The 19475-nt window shown below is 43.1% G+C and overlaps 1 protein-coding gene across 3 annotated transcripts in view; it reads right to left on the reverse strand.

The window, feature by feature from the left end:
* Positions 1-19475, reverse strand: part of MTMR7 (myotubularin related protein 7) — a 104413-nt gene that overhangs the window by 12898 nt on the left and 72040 nt on the right. For all 3 annotated transcript variants that reach the window (XM_025984574.2, XM_072763623.1, XM_072763622.1), the window contains exons 7-8: positions 17898-18030; positions 657-766 (exon numbers count right to left, since the gene is read on the reverse strand). In XM_025984574.2, coding sequence (XP_025840359.1) covers positions 657-766; positions 17898-18030 — 243 coding nt within the window. The remainder of the gene's footprint in view (positions 1-656; positions 767-17897; positions 18031-19475) is intronic.

Raw genomic sequence — 19475 nt, forward strand, 5'->3', positions numbered from 1 at the left:
TTATTCAGCATTGCATGCTCAGCACCTATAAAAGTGACTGGCACTAAATAAATACTTGGGAAACAAATGAATTATCTCGTAAAGGGGAGCATATCACATCCTCAGAAAAGACATGGCTGTCTCTAGGTATAAATCTGAGAGGGATTTATAAAAACAAACAACCAACAAAAAACATCGAGAAACAAAATAGACAACACATTCCCTGCTTACATGGAAGTCGCAGCAACGCTGTTCCTGTGGCAGAAGGGAACCTGCCTACCAGGTTTGGAAACCTGACCTGCCCTCATGACAAAGGAGTTGCTGTTTACTAAGATGGAAGCCCGGCCTTGGTCACTGAGGCGTCACACATTTGGATGTATGTACTCTCCTACAGAAAATTCTTTCCTCCAATTAGGACCAAGTCTAACCAAAGAGAGAACACTCTAAACAATGTTTTATCATTTACTGCTGTGCTAGCATACCATCAGCAGAGCACTGTCCTCTCTTTTGCAAAGTCACATGTTAAGAGGCCAAGCATTGTGGTCTGCAAAGCCAGCTCCCCACTCAGGGAGCCACAGCTTACTTGGGGGGAGGGGGGCGGCCACAGCAGATTGGGAGCAAATGGGATCTCTGTTCTGAAGTCAGAGTCCCCCAGCTGCTCTGCCCTTACTACGTACCTTTGCAATGAAGATTCCTGCATCCATGATGGCCTTAATGTGCCTTAACCAGCCAGAGTTCTCCAGCCCCCACAGAAAGTCACTCATGGAGGGAGACTGAAGCTCACACACTGCAAGATAAATCATGTCATGAAAGCAAAATAATGGCAAGCTCTTACTTTACATACGATCATATTTGCAGGCAGTTTGTTACTGATTCCTTCGTTGTATTTCCTGGAAGAAATTACATCATGATAAATGACCATACTTACTGAAGTTGATTCTCCTAAACCACTTGAAGTAAGGCACTTCTACGTTCTGTGGTCAAAGGGGAGGCTGCATTTGTTCAGCAGTATCATACTTGTAAAGTTTAGACCCCAACATTAATGAAAATCATTGACTGTGACCATCGTAGAGGTCCAGCAGAGAAGATCTATCTATCCTTCCAGCAAAGATATTGGCAGTGGACCACTATCTCTGGTGTACGTGAATGAGCGTGCTACAGAGGAAAGTTCTTGTGACGAACCCCAGCGCCTGCCCACTCCGAACTCCGCAGCACCCAACCACGTCAGCTGAGGACCACTGTGAAAACACAGAACTAACCGAAACATCTCAAAAGGAAATGCTCCAACTCCTCTTGCCAACAACCCCCACCAACTGGGAGTAAAAATGAGATCCTGTCCTTCTGAACTGCTGCTCCAACATCAAGGTAGGAGGTTTCCCCTTGAAAAGAAAGGTCAGCTGGAATCATGATATCTGTATTTACACAACTAAGGCGGGTGTGTCAATACTTCTATATTATCACAAGCAATTTCAGCTCCAGAGCTTACTTTTAGTTAACGTAAAGCACAAAAAAGCTTCAGAGCTAACGTTCTATGTATCAGAAATATTACAATTCCAAAGTGTATGGGTTTTATACATATGAAGTAGTTTTAAGGAGTCCTCTAAATCAATCAATGACAAATACTGTTCCATGAAAATATCTGTTTGTTGGCTGAAGTACATTTTATTGTACTCTGTGGTGCAGTGACACATGCAGGAAGCATGGAGCCCTTTCTCCCACTCCAGTGCTGTCGGTACGCAGCTGCAGAGTCTTGCACAAGTCATTTCAACTTTCTGAGCCTTGGTTTCTTCATGTTTAAAATAGGGAAGGCGTACTAAACCATATCTCAGTGTCCTTCCAACTCCAACCTCCCAGATTCAACTGTGTTAATTTTTTAAAGTACTGCACACTCGGGCGTGCCTGGGTAGCCCACTCGGTTAAGTGTTGGATTCTTGGTTTCAGGCTCAGGCAGTCATCTCAGGGTCATGAGATGGAGCCGCCACCACCACCGGTCCAGCTCTGTGCTCAACCTGTGGAGTCTGTTGTCCCTCTCCCTCTCCCAACTCATGCTTAAGTACTTTCTTTCTAAGTGAAATATTAAAAAAAAAAAAAAAAAAAAAAAAGTATTGCACATTTGGAATAGAGAGTAACTTAATTACAATATTTGTTAGCTGTCCTTTCCTCAAATGTGCCACATAAGAGAAGGTTCACTCTCATTTCCCGCAATCTAAGAGCCACATTAAAAAAAAAAAAAAAAAAGAAAGAAAGAAAACACACAAGTGATTAAATTCTGAGTCACAGATGACAGCAATGATGAAGAAAATAACACCAAAATTCCCGGCAAAGGCTCTACTTAACCATATTATAAAGTAGTTTAGGCAAAATTTCATACTCTTGCCCAGCTGGAAGCACAGCTCTCCAGGGACCTAATAAGCAGCTAAAGAACTGAGTTCTCTCTGGCCCTGCTCTGACCCCCGAGCACGGTCCCTTTGTCTGGGGTTACGGTGCTGTTCCCTCCGGCCCATATCACCACCTGCAGGAGAGCACACCGCCAGTATCGATGATAAAGCACGTGCGGAACAGGACGGGGAAAGGTGCTTTGCTGAAGCTCAGTGTAAAATACACAGACTGATGGATAGAACCGAGCTCTATGGGTCAGCCCCGCCGCCCTGGGCACTCAGCAGTAGGCTATTTCCAAGGTTATGGTCTCCTTGGTCATTAAAATGTGTTATGAAATATTTGAACATATAAAAGATTTTAAAATAATATAATGGACACTCAGACTGGCCACAATTATTTCAGATCTCTTTAAAAAAAGGAAAAAAAAATGTTACAAATAAAGTCCCATGTTCTTCGGCTTGAAGTCTATGAACATTACCAGGCAGGTTTATGCCCCTTCACTATTTACTAGCTGTGTAATCTTGGACATTTAGCCTCTCTGTGCCTCAGTTTCCTTGGCTATAAAATGAGGATAATAACAGCCCCTAGAACAAAGAGTTATAAGTTAGCCCTCATGACTATTAATTATCCTCATTCCCACTTCCAGCCTTGGCAACTTGATCTTTTTATCCAACATTTTATTTCTGAGACAGCCATATTATATAACTAGTTTTCACGCATTTCACAAGCACATAACACCCCACTCTAAATATATCTCAGATTATGTATCCATTCCCCTACAGCTGTTAGTTGTTTTTTTTTTTTTATTTAAATTCAATTAACATATATTATTAGTTTCAGAGGTAGAGGTAATTCACCAGTCTTACCAGTCTTACATAACACTCGGTGCTCATCACATCACATGCCCTCCTTAATGTCTGTCCCCCAGTTACCTCCCGTTCTCCCACCCACCTTCCCCTCCAGCAACCTTCAGTTCGTTTCCTATGATTAAGAGTCTCTTAGGTTTGTCTCCCTCTCTGATTTCATCTTGTTTTAATTTTTCCTCCCTTCTATGATCCTCTGTCTTGTTTCTTAAATTCCACCTATGAATGAAACCATGATTGATAATTGTCTTTCTCTGATTGACTTATTTCACTCAGCATAATACCCTCTAGTTCTATCCACGTCATCGTAAATGGCAAGATTTTTCTTTCTTTTTTTTTTCTGTAGTCATGTCTTCTTTTTCAATATTTATAAACAGTGCTTCAAAAGACATCTGTCTACAATCTCCGGGTGGAGAGTCTCCCTGTGCATGCATTTCAATAAGTGAAATGGGCTGGGTCAGCGGATCCCACCAGGAATCGCCAAACTGCTCCAGGAGCTGCTGCATCCTCTCCAGCAGCGTGGGATTAGTCCCTCCTCCCACACCCTACCCAACACCTGCTTCTGCCAGTGCTTTCGGTGGGGCCACTGTTACTTCTCTAAGGTGATTAATGCCAGTTTTTTGTTTGTTTTCATTTCTTCTACTGTCTGGATGAATCGGTTTTTTCTAGATTCATTATGTTTGCTTCCTTGCTTGCGTGTGTGCTTATGTGTGTGTGTGCGTGTGTTGTCTCTGTCTTCCATGGTGGGCTTTCCCCAAGTGTCCGGTGACCTCTGTCCATTTATACGTAAGTGCTGGGTGCACTTGCAGGTCTCTTAGCTGTGGGGCTTTGCTGTGTGGGAAGTGGGGGGCCTGAACCCCCAAACTTCAGGTTTGGCAACTGTTCTCTTGGAATGGCTGCAGGCCCCAGGGAGGGATGTTCAGACGTCTGAGTGACTCAGTAAGACCGGATGTCCATGTGCTCAGAGCAGGTCTGGGAGGTGAACCATAGGGCATCTTCTTCCATTCTCGTTTACGTACTGCCTCCTTTTTGGCCTGGTATTTCCTGCCCCCTCTTCCAGCTATGCCTGCTGTCTGGGAGCCCAGAGTCTCTCTAGTCAACTTTTCCAGAAAGTTCATCACTCATCCTCCCTCGTGAAGGTGAGGTAAGAACCTTCACTGGGCAGCACAGGTGAGGGAGGAGGCTGGGGGTCTAAGGACGAACAGTCAATCAGTTCACCTGTTTCAGAGGAACCTCATGCTTCATTCTGGAGCTTTTGGAGGGTCTGCGGGATTGTCGGGCTTGCTTCGGTGTTTCTCACACCCCCACCATAAATTTCAGCTTCTGTCTCGTCAGTTCACTCACTGTTATTACTCATCCATCTCTTTTCCAGCGTTGACATTTTTGTTGCTGCCACATCCTTTCCCATTATCCCACTGTCTCACTCTTCTGTGTTTTGCTTTTTTTTTTAACCACTTCCTTATCATTTTAGTGGGGGTGCAGGGAGCGGGTGAATACATGCCTCAGTACGCTAAATATAACCGGCAGCAAGGCATGGTCAAATGTGGGGTCTGTGTGAGTCGGAGTTGGAATGGGGATTAAACTGAGCCATTAAAAAAAAAAATCCACTTGTGGACGCAGGGTGGTGACCAGGATGCCTGGGCTCCACATGAGGAAAATAAAAATTTATCCTAAGAAAATTTAAAAAAATTAAAAAATTAAATTTTATCCTGAGATGTTGAAATGCTAGGTCTAGTCTTGATATGTGGTTGGGATCCAAAGGTATCTTTTCCTTACATGTGAGATTCCCTAGTTGAGAAATTACCATATCTGGGCAGCAGCCCCATGATCCCTGGCAGCAGCAAACCAACAACTGCTCAAGAGCAACACTAGCATAATTTTGTGGGATCGCACAGGTTAACTTCACTGAAGATAAGTATAAAAAATTACAACACACCAGAGCACAGTATTCTCAGGTAAGAGCAAAGAGACACAGGAGAAAAGGTACAGGATTAGCACCCCAAGAATATGATACAGTAGAACAGTAATCTGAACCTCGGTTTCATATCACTGAATTGGAGCAGAAGAATGGAAGTCTCCACCAACAAAACACAAAATGCATCGCTTTCCTGACGTGTTTGAGTTCATGCTCCTAGCAGCTGGGGAAAAGCATGATGTTAGCCACCGTGGTGGGGCTGCATGGTTGGTCACCTCGGCTAACTCACAGCCAGGATGCCCACAGTCCCCCTTCCAGGGTCCCAGGTAAGGATCCACCGCAGGTATCTGCAGGATATCTGGAAGGCAAAAATGAAGCAGTGCAGACTCCCCGTGCTTAACTCTGTAGGGCAGTGCAGACTCCCTAACTTTATTAACGTCAGGGAAGACAGTTGTTCTAGAAAGGAAACAGGACCAGAGCACTTTTATAAAAAAAAAAAAAAAAGCCTCAGCTAAGAGAATAATTACACAACAAAACTGTACACACTGAATAAGGAGCTAATCAAAATTGTGATTTAACTCTCTGAGGCAGATGAGGGACGTGAGAGGTCAGCCATCCTTCCTCTTCCATAGAGGGACGTCGGCAGACGCTACCCAAAGTGGAAACATCAGGCAACAGCAGTGAACTCAGGTGACACTGGAAACATGCAGGCCAAGGCCTAAGGTAAGAGGAAGCGGTTTCCTGAGAAGCAGGAATGGAAGTGGGCATGGCTAGGGAAGAGGATGGCACTTTGGCTCTTGTTTTGGTTACACACATAGAATTATATGATTTTTTTTGTAACCCTCTATAATTACAACACTTTTTGAAAAATGAAAAGCAAATCTAAACAAAATCTGAAGTTCTCAGCCTTCACTGAAGGAAATGTCCCCCCCCTCCCCTCCCCCAACTCTTCCCTTCTGGTGGGTGGGGAGTTCCTCGTATTTCTTTTCTAAACGTTTTGTGATAGAATTTACTTATAGTACAATTCACTCACTCAAAGTGTTCGTTGATTTTTAGTATATTCACAGAGTTGTGTATCCATCACCATATTCAATTCCAGGATGTTATCACCCGCAAAAGAAACCCATTAGCAGTCACCCATTTTCCCTGCCTGCCAGCCCTAGGCAACCACTAATCTACTTTCTTTCTGTATAGATTCGCATATTCCAGATATTTCATCTAACTGAATCATACAACATTTGGCTCATTGTGAGTGGCTCCTTCCACTTAGCATAATGTTCCCAAGGTTCATACAAGTTGTAGCATATAAGTACTTCGCTCCTTTTTAAGGCCAAATATTTCACGGAATGGGTTTGCCACATTTTTTAATCCACTCATCGGCTGATGGGCATTTGGGTTATTTCTACTTCTGGGCTCTGATGCATAATGCTATGAACATTCACGTACAAGTTTTATGTGGAAGTATGCTTCATTTCTCGTGGGGACATACCTGGGAGTGGACTCTCTGGGTCACATGGTTTAACCACTTGAGAGGCTTCCAGAGAAACTGTCTCCCACAGCGGTTGCACCATGTTACATTCCCCCCAGCAATGTGTGAGGGTTCTAATGTCCCCAGCTCCTGGCCAACACTTGTTATAACTTACCCTTTTGACTATCACCTCCCTGGTGGATGTGCAGTGGTATCTCACCACGGTCTTGATTACCTGATGGCTTATTCCTCTTCTGTCTTATAAGTTCGGTATTCATTTAAGAAAATGTTTGCTGGGCAGCCCCTGTGGCCCAGCGGTTTAGTGCTGCCTTCAGCCTGGGGTGTGATCCTGGAGACCCGGGGATCGAGTCCCATGTCAAGCTCCCTGCATGGACCCTGTTTCTTCCTCTGCCTGTGTCTCTGCCTCTCTCTCTGTGTGTGTCTGCCATGAATAAATAAAACCTTAAAAAAAAAAAAAGAAAAAAAATGTTTGCTATACTTGTCTGGCACTTCTAGGTGTTCTTATTAGACAGTGTTTCATATTAACTTAATCTGATATCTTGGGGAAATGGGAAAACCTCCGGGTTTCACTTAGATTTTAATTTCATGTGAACTAATCTGTGCATCTTAGTATTAATCATGATGTATGCAGGGGCAACAGCTAAACAGCCCTGCTCAAGGCCATGGGTTTCAGAGTCTAACCTTCTAGCATTCAAATTCCAGCTCAGTCTCCACCTAGCCACACAACTTGGGGTTAGTTACCAAGCCTTGATTTCCTCCAGGGTGCCAGGGGGATAAAAAACTTTCCTCAAAGAGTTAATTGAAGGGTAATATGAGAGAAAATATTATGCTGGGAGATAGAAGGCTCAGAAATGGTAGCTATGAAATATGCCTTATTATTTGTTCATCTAGTGTGGTGCCCTAAGAGGTAGGAGGTACAGACTCATTCACACCTGACCTCAAAGTGAGTGTTAGGAAGGTTAGGACACAATGTGATCAATGGAAGGAGAGCACAAGTCTTCTGACCAAAGCCTAGAGTTTCTGCTACTACACCATGGCTACCCTGGTGGCTTTAACTAGAAATGGTACTACTACTATTAATAATAATAGCAAAACTTAAATAGTGCTTACCAGATGCTAGACATTCCTCCAGGTGCTTTATATACAGTCATAACAATCATATGAAGAAGGTACTCTTATTATTGTGATTTTTTTATTATAAAAGTGGAAACCAATGCAAGGAGAGGTTAAATAACTTGTCCAAGGTCACCAGCTGATAAGCAGTGAGGCTGGGATTCAGTCTGACTCCAAAGTCCATGCTCTTAAGCAATGTCTATCGATCTCAGTTATATTATTTTTTATAATTTAAACATGAACCACTCTAAATGTTCCTTGCCTCCCACATACTATCAGCTTAAAGATTATACACTTTGTCATTTAGAACTGTACCATCCAGTGTAGCAGCTGCTAGTCACACATGGCTGCTGAACATCTGAAATGGAGCAAAGTCTGAACTGAGACATGCTGTGAGCGCAAAGTGTGTCCCAAATGTCAAAGACAGTATGAAAAAGAGAATAAAAAAATATCTCACTAATAGTTTTTGTAGTGACTACATGTTGAAATGATAATATCTGGGACAGGGCAGCCCAGGTAGCTCAGCAGTTTAGCGCCGCCTTCAGCCCAGGGTGTGATCCTGGAGACCCGGGATCGAGTCCTATGTCAGGCTCCCTGCACGGAGCCTGCTTCTCCCTCTGCCTGTGTCTCTGCCTCTCTCTCTATCTCTCAAGAATAAATGAATAAAATCTTAAAAAAAAATAATATCTGGGACATATCGAGTTAAATACAAATGTAGCATGAAAATTAATTCACCCATTTCCCTTCCCTTTTTTTGACACGGCTACTAGAAAATGTAAAATTACAAATATTGTCTACACGCGTGACTTCCATTACAGTTCTCTGGGACAGCAGCGATTTAGATGGCTCGAGGAAGATGAACCTGATTAGCAGTCTTCAAACGTTCCTGCACGTGCACCCCTGCAATAATGTTTGAAATGATGCACTCTCTCCTGCACTCTCGGATAAAACACCATAAGACTGAGGATGTGTTAAAGGGTGTGTCTGTCTTTTGTAAAGTTGGCAAAAAAGGCAACCAGAAGGGGGAGGTGGCAAAGGAGAGGCGGCTTCCAGCCCAGGCCAAGGAGCGTTCCAGGGGCAGCAGCTTTAGGAATGAGAACACATCAAAGTCAATGCCGTGAAGCCAGCTAGCCAGGGCGCACCTCATAAGTCTTCTCGCAAGTTCAGCTGCGTGTACCCAGTTTGAAGACAGACTGTGGACTCTGAGGCAAAGGCAGGACGACAGCCTCCCGTTTAAAATTGGGCAAGCCTGCCTTGCCCGCCAAGTGACACTGCCCAGCAGTACCACTCGGTTCCTGCAGGGGACAGGCTCGCCTCTGCCTGTGCACCCAGCCCGGTGGGAAGGCCTGAAATTCCAGCATGGCCTGGGACCTCCCACCACTCCCTGGGCGCCTGCTGTTTGGTCTTTCTGTTTAACCCCAGGCCATGACCCAAAGTGTTCAACTTAATCCTAAAATACACACATTCCACCACGTAGAGTCTCAGGACTCCACTGATTCCTTTAAATCTTCCACAGATAACATTACCTTGCAAACACTCTTTTCTCCCCCCTTTTCACTAAAGAGGCCGAACTTTCTGGTTGTTATTATAGGGCTTAGGGCTCGTTGGCATTCCTGTTTACTTCAAAAGGTCCAGGGAGCCTGAGGGATATCTTGGCACCCAAACTCTGAAGCTCAGCCCAAGAACAAATGATCCTTTTCACCTTCTCTTCCCACAAGGCATGGAAATGACAGCAAGTTTAAAAATAAAGACACCAGGCTTTCCAGCTAACCTGGAGATGGGTCTGTGCCAAAAGCAAGAGAGGCATAGACAGCTCACAGAAACGAGGCCCTCACATGTACTGCCAGAGAGAACATTCCAGTGTTGCCCTCTCCGTTTAGCTCACTCAGCAAGGGGACAAGCTGCTGTATTTCCTGCCAGGCCAGCTCCTTTCTTCCCACACCGAGAATGGCTCCTCGTTGAACATTCCTGTTTTCAGGAACACTAAAACTGTGTACGTCAAGTAGAATAACCTCACCAGGTTTTCAAGCAAGGTAACCACTGCGAGGGTGTGAGCGCCAAATGCTGAGCGGCCGGGTCAGAGCAAACAGCTCTGAAGATGATTAATACACGGGACAGATGGGGGAACACTTGAGACTCAAACAATCCGTGCCTGCATTTTTAAATATAAAACTAGTGGATTTGTTTGGATAAACTCAGGATAAGGCAGAAATACCGATTTGTTCACTCTTGTTGCCAAACCCAAACCAATATTTACAAACCATTTTGCTGAACGAAGTTCATTTCAGCTGACATCAGAGGCATATGCCACAGAGAATCGCACTTAGTACTTGCTGGGAGTTTAATGCCCAGGTCTAACAATATTTGTTTTACATAAAAGGGCAACCATATCCCCTAAACACATATCGATAACGCTAAAAAGAGAAAAGATAGATGATTACAGGACATAAGAAAATAAGAGATAAGAGGAAGAAGAAATCTATTTGGAAGAAAAAGAGCCTTGGGTGATCTTCTTTAGAGAGTTCCTAACACCAGTCTCATTTCTCCGTGTACAGTTGGGGCGGGGAACAGGGAGGCTGCAAAGGTGGTCTCCATTTGGACCCCACAGGATCGCTCTTTTTTGTCTCCTAAGACCTAAAGTTGAAAATTTCATGGCACTCCCTTAATTACCAGCAGGAAAGCCTCCTGCGTTCTGGTGATGGTTTGATTTGTCCCTTTCCCGTTTTGGAGTCAAAATGCCAAGTCCGACGAGACGATCTTCAAAGAACTGGTAAAAATGTAAAAAAAAAAAAAAAAAAAAGAATAACAAAGAACTGGTAAAAGGATGATAATTTCCCTTCACTGAACATCCTGGCAGGTGAACCCATTAAAGAAGACTTAACGATGGCCTGTGACATGGAAATGTCTGGTTAAGCCTGTTTTATGGTCTGCCATCTACTTAGAGCCCACCATGGTGACACAGAATGAACTTCTGAGCTCTGCGTGAATTGTATTCAATTTATCAATGTTAGTGGTATGCACTTCCCTACCCAGGCCAAGCAACATGGCCCCTCTCTTAGAGAACTACGTTAACTAGGGAGTTTCGCATATTAGCATCTCCACTGAATACCAACAAGATTAGTGATTATTCTTTAGAACAATTCCAGTCTTGTGCATGATGTTATTTTCTGGAATTGCCATATAATAATTCTATGAAACCCATGCTTGTACAGCCTTGCTTTCTTTTAAAGAATTTGTTGATAATATAGTAAGATGCAATCGAGCCTAAATTCTTTATATCTTTGTTAGCACTGCCTAAGTTGTAGCATAGAAAACACTGTACACAAGCACACACGTGCATGAGTATGTGTATGTCCAGCTACGAATAAACATGAATGTGTGTATAAATCCATGTATACACACGTGTTCCAGTAATATTAATTACCATTGGCCTACAGGAAATCAAGCAGCAGGTTCACAAAAGAATGCCCTCAGCATTTATTAGCTTTGCATGTGAATTTGTCTAAAAATACCAGTTGTGGCAAACAAATAAATAAATAAGTGTGTGCCCATTTATATTATACCTACTATATGCAAGGCTTGGTGTTTGGTGGTTTTCTCTCAATGACCTGACACAACCTCCCATCTACAGTAGGCCTGATTTTCTCAACTTATCGAAGAGGTACAGGTTCAGATGCCAGTGGCCCAGTAAGTACACTGTGATAGGAGTCTCATTCCCTTGACTCCAATTTCCACATTTTTTCCAATAACAGAGAATAATTAAGTCAGCTTGCAAATTAAGCCAGGATGAGCAGGAAGTTAGCTGAAGTTAAGGCTGAAAAGACTTTCAGGGAACTGAGAGCAAATGGCAATACAGAAGTCTAGGCCGGGAGAAGATGCTGAGAGGCTAGGAAGTCAGGGTGGATGCAAGATATCGGCCAGCGGTCGGCACTGGAGAGAAGGCTCAGGGCTCCTGGACAATGAGGATGGTGACAGCAGATGATGGACATGGTGAATAAGAAGCAGAAGTGGCAGGGAAGGGAGCGGGTGGAGACTCATTCCACACTCATCATACCAGCTGCGAAAGCTGCCAGAACCAACATTCTCACCAAATCTCAAACCTCACCGTCACTACAAGCAAATACTGAACTGCCAAATCTCAACCTCAGCCTTATGGAAAAACAGCTTGCCTTGTCACTCAAATGAGTCACGTCTATCTTTAGTTGCAATGGGAGGCACTGTCTTCTATAAGCATTCCTTTTGTAAATGTCCTAGTTGTACAAAAACTGGCCATTGTGATTAACAAAATATAAAGCAGTAATTCTGAAGGTGAAATTAATCTTTGAAATGTCTCAGTGAATGTCAAGAGAAAGCATAATTAGGAATAAAAACAGTCCCTAGTCTGTCATTAAATCACTTTGTTTTCTCTTGTCCTCTCCTTGATAATGTCAAGAGAGAAAAAGTCTTTGGCGTGGACATCCAGTGAAAACACTGGACCCCCTGACTTACCCAGGGACAGCCCTCAGTAAGAAGCGAGCATAATCTTTTCTCCCTGCCCACGATTTTTACCCTACAACAAAATTAGCACTCTGTTTTGTATTAATGAATGAAACATCTTTCCATCCAATGCCCAGCATGTAGGAAACTCTCAATATCTGTTTGACGTACAGATGAATGTCTGAGCAAACTACGGTGCTCAGGACCCAGCTAGTACTGGGCTTGCTTCTCCACAGTCTCTCCCTTAAGGGTATTATTTACTCCCAATACAAGGATTGGAAAGATGGCTTTAAGAAGTTTACTTAGTCATCATCCAGTACACAGCCAGTAAATAATTGAGCTGCACATACACCCCCAAGGCACAGGCTCTTTCCTCCATGCCTTAGTGCTTAGGATATTATGGTCCAGATTAGCTGATACCACCCAGCACTCTATCAGCCACATTTTACATCCTCTTACAACACCACAGAGAGCAAGGTACATGCTCATGATCCATTTCTTGCCTCCAAGTGACCATGAATTGATAACTAGTAAAGCCTGACAGGACAGGTCTGTTGGTCATACAGAATGCTCTTTGTAAAGCCTTATATGTGAAGCGATCTAGCTCTACTTTAATGGGAAATAAGGTTTTTTTTTTTTTTGCGTGAAAACTCATGCCTTATTGCTAAATTTTGAAGGACAATAACCAGATTTTCAGCCAGGCCTTGACTGTCTCATCTAACAGGTTAGTAATTGAGGGAATTAATAGTGGTAAAAAGTCAAACCACAGAGAACGGAAACAAGATGAACTTCTGTTGCCTTTTATTAGCTCATATGTGGTAGAACTTCAACAACTTGTATGCAGCATAATAGGAAACACTTTAAAATGAAGAACTTAAATCTGAATACCTATAAAGAGTTGAGCTGCTCCATATCTTCCAGGTAGAAGTAGCCATCACCTCATAAAGACAGGAGGTGAGCAAGAAGGTATCCAACAAAAGGGGCATTTGAACTGAAAGCCACAACCCTAATTCTAAGCAGAGAGAAGTGTTTCATGGACCTCTTAGAGCTGGGTGTGTGAGGGACTGCTCCTTTCTAGACCTTGGTGTGCCCAAGGCAACTTGGCAGGGCAACCGGAGTGGTTAGTCAGATACCCATAATACTCACTGCCTCCCATGATGTACTCAACATTCTCTGCTTTCAACTGTCCTTTCTACACCTAATGAAGGTTTTGAATAATGGGCCTCAGAACCTTCACACAGAGTACAAATCAGATATGCTCTCTGGGGCCATCTGATTTTGCCACAAAACGTTCTCCACTGTCAATGCCCACAATTCCGGGGGAAAAGACAAAAGTGGTTACACTTCGGGGCCCAATACAAAGATTTCCATCTTTTTAATTGCATTGACTCTGGCCCCCTTCAAACAGCTTTTCACGGTAGTATTGCCCAAATCGCTCAATGGACACTGGCTTTTCTTCTTATGCTCTGGACCCATTACCATATGACCTGCCATCAGGCTGAGGTTTCTATCTCTGTAAAGTAATTTGCTGAGAAAACATCTACAAGGCCTGACAGGTGGTTTTGTAAATTATTTTTGACGGACTTTTGCTGAGTGGACAGTGACCATGTCACCAGGAAAGCACTTCCCTACCTCTGAAATTGCACTGTTTTACTCCATGTCTCTTGAATAAAGAAATTGAGAAAAGTTACCAAAAAAAAAAGCCTGGGACCCATCAAATATTTGTCTGGCTGCCCGAATTCATCCATAGCGCATTAACTCACCCATTTTATTCAGTACTTATTTCCAAGTGCAGTGTTGCTTCCCAAGAGAAAGCATGATACACTTTACATTAGAAAGCACTTTACAGTTTGCAAGGAATCTTTTCAATAAATCTGTAAGTTAGAGACGATACATCGTTCACATTGTTTTACAAATACCGGAAATGAGGTTTATTCACCTTTATTCAGAGACTTTTATAAAGCAAGAACCCAAACCTAGATCTTCAGACTCTTAGGCCAGGGCACTTTCTACCCAACCTGCTACCTAGAGAGGCCATAAAGTCAAGTGGTTAAGAGTGTGGCATCTGGATCCACACTGGTTAGGTGAAAATCTTGGTTCTACCACCTACTGTCATGAGCTGGCACGAGTTCCTTAGCTTCTGTATTTCCTCCATTTCCTCATCTGTAAAATGACTATATTAAAAATAGCTCTAGCAAGACTTCCATGAGGACTACTTGAATAAATACACCTGAGAGAATTAAAATAATGTCTGGTACATAGTAATCACCCTGTAGATGTTCTAACACCATTACAATGTGGGGTGGTTATCTGTGAGCCTCTCCAGTGCTGTATCCACATATCAATGAGGAATGCTCTAACGTGACAGGAGGTACTAGGCTCAAATCTTGCTTTGTTATGAGATTCTGGGAAGTGGATATTTTAAAAACTTTTAAATTAATTATGTAATATAAAAATATTTTAAAATATGGGGCACCTGGGTGGCTTAGTTGGTTAAGTGTCTGATTCGACAATAGCTCAGGTCTTGATCTCAAAGTTGTGAGTTCAAGCCCCATGTTGGGCTCCACACTGAGTGTGGGGCCTATGTAAAGAAATAGATAGATAGATAGATAGATAGATGGATATGGAATGTAATATGCTAGACTGTAGCACTGGAGAGTTATGCTTTGAAAAAATAAGCTGCCATGTTGTGAATAGCATATATAGAGGGGTCCACATGGCAAAGAAATGTGGGCTTTCTTATTGACCGTTCCAAAAAAGAAAAAAGAGAAAATGTAGGGCACCATTTTATTATTTGAGGGAAAAACATTATATGATTGAAAAAGAAGGAAATAGAAAACAATTACAAAATTGCTATATAACTGGAAGGCATGATTTCTGTCTCATTGGGAGATATAAATACCACAAAGCAACAAAGTTTGCTTCAAAACTTATAAATCAAAGTTAAAATTAAGTGAGCTCTATAAAAGGACCTACACCGGATGTGAACTTAGTCCTCAAGATCAGTTTCTGATGAAATATCCTGCAGCTCTTGCTCACAGAGCCAGAATGCAAGCAATTTTTTCTTCTCTGTCATTCAAAATCCATTCTTTTTTCCTTTTTTTTTCAAAATCCATTCTGATAATATTAATTAACTGTGGTTAAAAAAATCCAAGAAAATAATAACCATGAATAAAAGTTCACTATGCCTCTTCCTACCACGTAACCAGCAGCATGAACCTTTCAATCTCTCTTGATGCCAAGGACAGCTGTTGGAAACAGAAAAAGCCCTAGAAGGTGGGTCTGGTTGCATCACTTCATCAGCTGAGCCTCCACTGGTGGTTTATAATTTACTTGGTAAAAACAGATAGTCAAACATTGGTCAAGTTCCCTGAAAGGTATCCAGAAGGTTGTCCTTGCTCACTGCGCTGACAGTGAGCTGGAAAGTGATGCCCAATTACTGTGATCCCTCCTGCAACAGGGACTGCCCTCTAGGACTTGGTCAGTCTGCTATCCTTTAGGAGAAGAGAGTCAGGCCACAGGTAGGAGGACAAAGCAGAAATGGTTCCTAATAAGAGACCAAATAAAGGCTAATTCCGAAACGAAGGTCAGAGTGATGGGGTACAAAAACTCCTCAGAGCTACTTTCTGCATTGAAGAAAATGTATGTGGCTCAAAAGTCAGCTTATGAAATTACTAAATGAAAAACATGAAGCATAGCAACTACATGTTTTTTAATGATTCTGACAGTGATGCACACCCTTCATACTAATGTTAGACCATCCTTTTAATAACAGTGCAAAGCTAGTCCAATTTTTTGACACCTAAAAAGTAAAGCTGATGGCAGGGACAGCCAAACTGTCAATGATTATTTATGTTTAAGAAGCTCAAACATAAGTGAGCTCAAGTTTAAGAAGGTCAAACAATCGGGGCGCCTGGGTGGCTCAGTCTGTTAAGGGTCTGACTTGGGTTCAGGTCATATCTCAGGGTTCTGTGGGGCTCCCCACTCAGCAGGGAGTGTGTTTGTCCCTATCCCTCTGCCTCTTCCCCTGCTCATGCTCTCTCTCTTTCTCTCAAATAAAATATTTTCTTTTTAAAAAGATTTTTGTTTACTTATTAATGAGACACAGAAAAAGAGAGGCAGAGACATAGGGAGAGGGAGAAGCAAGCTCCCTGCAGGGAGCCCAATGTGGGACTGGATCCTGGAACTCCAGGATCATGCCCTGGGTGGAAGGCAGATGCTTAACCACTGAACCACCCAGGTGTCCCTCTCTAAAAAAAAAAAAAAAAGGGCATCTCAAACAACCATGCCCAAGGTATCACAGTGGCATAAAACATGGCAGTTCTCATGTGGAAATAAGACGGAGATTCTCTGGGGCCCTGATTTTTTTCAGATACAGGATGAGATTTCTCCTAAGCATTCAAACACCCAAGGCTCAAATATTCGCAACCAGGGGCCTCAAACTGTAGTCACAGACCTGACACAGCTGGAGGGACCCGCAGAAATCATTAGTCTAAGCCTCTCATTTTATGGCAGGTAACAAAGCCCAGGGAAGGGGGGAACTGCTGGGTTGCATGTTTTACAGTGATGGAGCTGGCCCAGGGAGTCTGGCAAGGGGAACGGAAATCAGGAGCGGGTCTTTCCAGGCCCTCAAGCCCTGCGGGCAGGTTCTCACTACCCGCTGTCCTCCTGGTCAAGCAGAGACCTGCACACCGAGAGCAAATGTGTCCTCCTCGGGAAAAGTCATTCAGCATTTTCTTGGTCCTCCCTCACACCTACCCCCCCCCACCCCCACATTTCCTATTCACAGCCCACTGTCCCCGCACTCAGCCCCCCCCCCCCTTTCCAGGGCCTTCACCGCCAGCACAAGCACAGCGTTCACAGCCTCTCGAGGACCTCAATGCACAAAGCCAAGGGTTTTGCATCCCCCTTTCCCCGTGGCTCCCACTAGAGCCAGAAGTCGTGGATGGTGGTGGCAGATTCCTCCTCGAGTGCCTTCACAATCATGTGGAGCATAAGCAGTAAATGAGGCTGGTTTTGCTTGAAATGCAGAATTTCTGCTAATCAGCTTATGGCTGGTTTGGCCGCAAGAATGGCCATCATACCTTACATAATCCATCTTTGTCGTTTCCTCCCCCATAAGCCTGTGTGCATGTGTCCCCTGGTGGAAGGTGCTGGGGGCCGGGGGGCAGGGATGCCGCGTGGGAAAGTGATCTGAGCCCAGATGCACCGCAGTGTTGCTGCTTTTGAGAAATGAGTATCAGGTCCTGCAACACTCTCCCTTCTAATGGCCATTCGGCCACTCAGATTCATTTTATACACCTCATCTCCACACATGAACAGAGTTGGCTGCTGCTTTAAATGTAGGACTGCTTTATCTCCAAATAGCCTTGAACGTGGGTCAAACTAATATGATGAGGGAGAAAGAAAAACTCCTGTGCACTTTTATCTTAGATACTAAGCACTGGACAGTGCGTAGCTTTGCTAACCAAGTGAAAAACCATTTCCCCATGACACTTAGAAAAAATAAGAGGAAGACTTAAATGTTTCAGGAGTCCCTGCAATATGATATTCTCAACTTATCCCACCTATATAAACAGCATTATTGTAAAAACAATGTAAGAAACAAGACTATCTTATTCCACTTGACGTTACCATATTTCACTGTATTTTTTTTAATGCTGTGCATAAGGAAATGACTTACCTTCCAGCATTTTTTGCAGACTGCTCCTCATGACATGGATGTTCTCTATGCCGATAAACTGAAACTTGATATTGGAGTAGTTGTCTTCATTCTCATAGCCTTTCCCTGCAGCACGATTTGCCATGGCGTTGAGCTGCCAGGGGTCAGCAAAACAGAGTTAGTCACCAGTGATATTCAGGGCATAAAATGACCAATACAGCTCACCCACAGCCATAATAGCATTCAAAATGATGTGCAGAAATGTAACATGTTTGAGATCATGGGAACATTCTACTGAGCTGTGTGATTCCAGGCACTCACGCTTACATTCAACACCATAAATGTGTTGATGTGAGGCACACTTTCTTAGCTGGAAAGCTTTCTGGAGATGCCTCTTCATGGGTTCGGTCAGAGATGCCAAATTTGAATATGGAATTCTGGGATAGAGCCAAGTTGCCCTGACTTAACCAAACATTGTAACCTGTAGGTTTGCAGAAGAATATTAGCAGAGGCAGCTGGCAATACAAAGCTCCGTAAGTTCAATTATATCTTCCAGTATTATATTGCCAATAAACACATTATCCTACAGGAATGGCAATGTGATTTTAATCTGTCTACAAGAATCCCCCAATTAAACCTCGAGCAGGAATCACTGACTCAAATGACGAGCGCCTGGAGAACTACCTCCAGAGCCATTTTCTCCAGGCCCTTTATTTCAGTCTAGACACCTGTTAGGAGGGCTTTGGGATCATTTTCATCACCACAATTTTGTATATGGTGGGGGGTTTCCCAGTGCAAACTGGGTTAAAGACAATGGACTTTGAAGACATTTATTAAATGCAAACTTTTGCCCTCGTTCTATGTAACTAAAACCAGGAAGGAGACAAGTTTGGCCTCTGCTGGGAAATACGTACATTCCTGGGATGGATGTATTACTGCTAATATTCCATCCCTGCTGTTTGGCTAAGTAGGTGGTCTCATCCTAGGAAACACCAGTCACTGACCATGTTCCTCTTCTGTCCACAAAAAGCAGGTGGATTATCCTGACACCAAGAACTCAACGCCAGAAGAAATAAATCAGTCTCAGGCCTACAGTGATACTGAGAGGATAGGAACAAATACTTGCAAAAAGCTGGAGTTTAAAAAATTAAGCTAAGTTAAAAACATAAATATTCTTTCACCCAGATCTTTAGAAGTACCAGCACATAAAGACAGATGTCTAAGAATGTTTATTAGAACTTCCTCATAGTAATGACTCAAAAACCTAAGAATATACCATACTTCATCTATGGCATATTCCTACCCTGATCTTCTACGGAGACAAAAAGACATGGATTTGAGAGAAAAAGAGATAGACACGGAGACAGAGACACACACAGACTGATTTGGAATTGGCCCATGACGTGTTAAATGAAAAGAGTAACCTACAGGATAATATTCATACAATTATCTCATTTCTTGTAAAACAAATTAAGGTACAAATAATGTATTTATGTTTATACATGTTTGATTAAGTGGATTAAAACATATGAACACCTATACCAACCTGGCACAGGTACAGCAAAAAAACAGAGGTGACAAGGGCCAGGGGTCACAGTC

This window comes from Vulpes vulpes, chromosome 7 (assembly GCF_048418805.1).
Source record: "Vulpes vulpes isolate BD-2025 chromosome 7, VulVul3, whole genome shotgun sequence".
NCBI classification, from domain to species: Eukaryota; Metazoa; Chordata; class Mammalia; order Carnivora; family Canidae; genus Vulpes; species Vulpes vulpes.